At 70.4% G+C, this 1,698-nt stretch overlaps 1 protein-coding gene across 1 annotated transcript; it reads right to left on the reverse strand.

The window, feature by feature from the left end:
• Positions 1 to 6: 6 nt before the first annotated feature.
• LOC129674396 (transcription factor Sp9) lies at positions 7 to 733 on the reverse strand (the record flags this gene model as incomplete). The annotated part of the gene is made up of 1 exon (XM_055604357.1): positions 7 to 733. A coding segment is annotated over exon 1 (700 nt), but the record flags the coding sequence as incomplete, so codon positions are not given.
• Between the last annotated feature and the right edge of the window lie 965 nt (positions 734 to 1,698).

A 1,698-nucleotide genomic window follows, 5' to 3' on the forward strand; every position in this document is an offset into this window, starting at 1 on the left:
GCTGGCCGGTGGAGAGCAGGTGCGAGGCGGCGGCGGCGGGCGAGCCGAGCCCCGTGGAGCTGAAGGCCGAGTGCGTGAGCGAGCCGAAGTCGGGGTTGTAGGTGCCCAGCTGCGAGTGCAGCGAGGCCTGGGGGGCGCCCGAGTGCAGCGAGCCCTGCAGCCCGCCGCCGGCGTTGGGCACGTCGAGCCACGAGCCGGGGCTGCCGTGCACGTCCCACCAGGGCGACGCCGCGCCGTTGGCCACCTCGCCGGCCGCCAGCGTCGAGTGGAAGCCGGACTTGTACCACGACTCGTAGGGGTGCGCCATGCCCACGCGCGGGTACAGCCCGTCGGCCGCCGTCGTGTGCACCTTGGAGAGGAAGGCCGACTGGCCGCCCGCCTCCTGCGGGGACACGCCGGCCGCCGCCGCCGCCGCCGCCGCCGCCGAGTTGGAGAAGAGGCCGCCGTAGTCGCTGCTGAAGGCCGACGACGTGGGCGACGTGGACGCCAGGCAGAAGGCGCTGTTGGCGGCGCCCGAGCCGCCCGCCAGGCCGCCCGAGCCGCGGCCGCCCGTGGCCACGGCGAAGCCCGACAGGCCCGAGCCGAGGTTGCAGCTGGACGACGAGCGCTTCCAGGGGTGGAAGCCGCCCTTGGCGAAGGCGCTGGACTCGGGCAGCGTGCTCAGCGGGCTCGTGTTGCCGATCTTGTTGCAGGTCGCCGCCAGCATGGCCAGCGGGGTGGTTCCGAAGCGCGGCTCTTCCTGGGGGGGGGGGGGGGGGGGGACGAAGAGGAGGAGGTGGGGGAGACACAAAGTGCAGCGGTGAGCAGCCGCGTCCCCCCGCCCGGCCCCGCAGCGCCCGCCACCCCGGCTCCTCCCCGGGGAGCCCGCGGAGCAGGGACGCCTCGGGTGGTTGTTTTTCCTCCGCCTCGTTCGCTGCCACCCGCGTCCGTAAGCCCGCTCTTCCCTCAGAAGCCCCCCCCCCACACACACACACAAGTCGCCTTTCCGGGTACAGCAAGCAGGTAAACACGGACGACAGGCAGCGGGGGAGGGAGGATGGGTGGGGGCGTGGGTGGGGGTGGCGGACGGCTGGAACGGCCGCCCAGGGCTGGGAGAGAAACTTAGAGCACTCCCCGAGTGAGTGGCTACGGCTTGGCGATTTTCCTTCACGGTTCAAAAAACGTGCTTTTAATATTTACGCACGCACACACACACACACACACGCACACACACAGAGACACCGATCACAAACGATCCGAGCATGAGCGCCCCTTGGTCTGCGCTCCGCGTCAAGGACGAGGCGGGAGCCACACCAACGTGGAGGTTTGTTCGTGTGACTGCACGGCCTGCACAGCACGACTCCTCCGAAGACAGTCGAGCAAGGCGGCAATTGCCCGAGCCAAGAGTGTGTATGTGTGTGTGTGTGTGGGGGGGGAATCAAAGACCGAGAAGGAGGAAAAGAGACCCTCAGCTCCGCCTCAGTTGGAAGGGAACTTGCCGGGGAAACTCTCCTCTCCAGAGGCAGCGGCCCCGGCTCCCGAGCGCTCGACGAGGCGCGCTCCGGGCGTGCGGGAGATGCCAAAGAGGAGCCTGGGGCTGCGGGGCCAGCAACAGTTTCCTGTGCGCCCGGGACCCGGGGAGGCCGCGAAAGGGGGGGGGGGAGGAGAAGGGGGAAGAGCCCCGCGCAGGGCGCCGCGGCGGCCCCACTTACCCCGAGG

The sequence above is a fragment of the Psammomys obesus genome, unplaced genomic scaffold (assembly GCF_907164565.1).
Source record: "Psammomys obesus unplaced genomic scaffold, mPsaObe1.curated_primary_1811, whole genome shotgun sequence".
In the NCBI taxonomy this organism is placed as follows: Eukaryota; Metazoa; Chordata; class Mammalia; order Rodentia; family Muridae; genus Psammomys; species Psammomys obesus.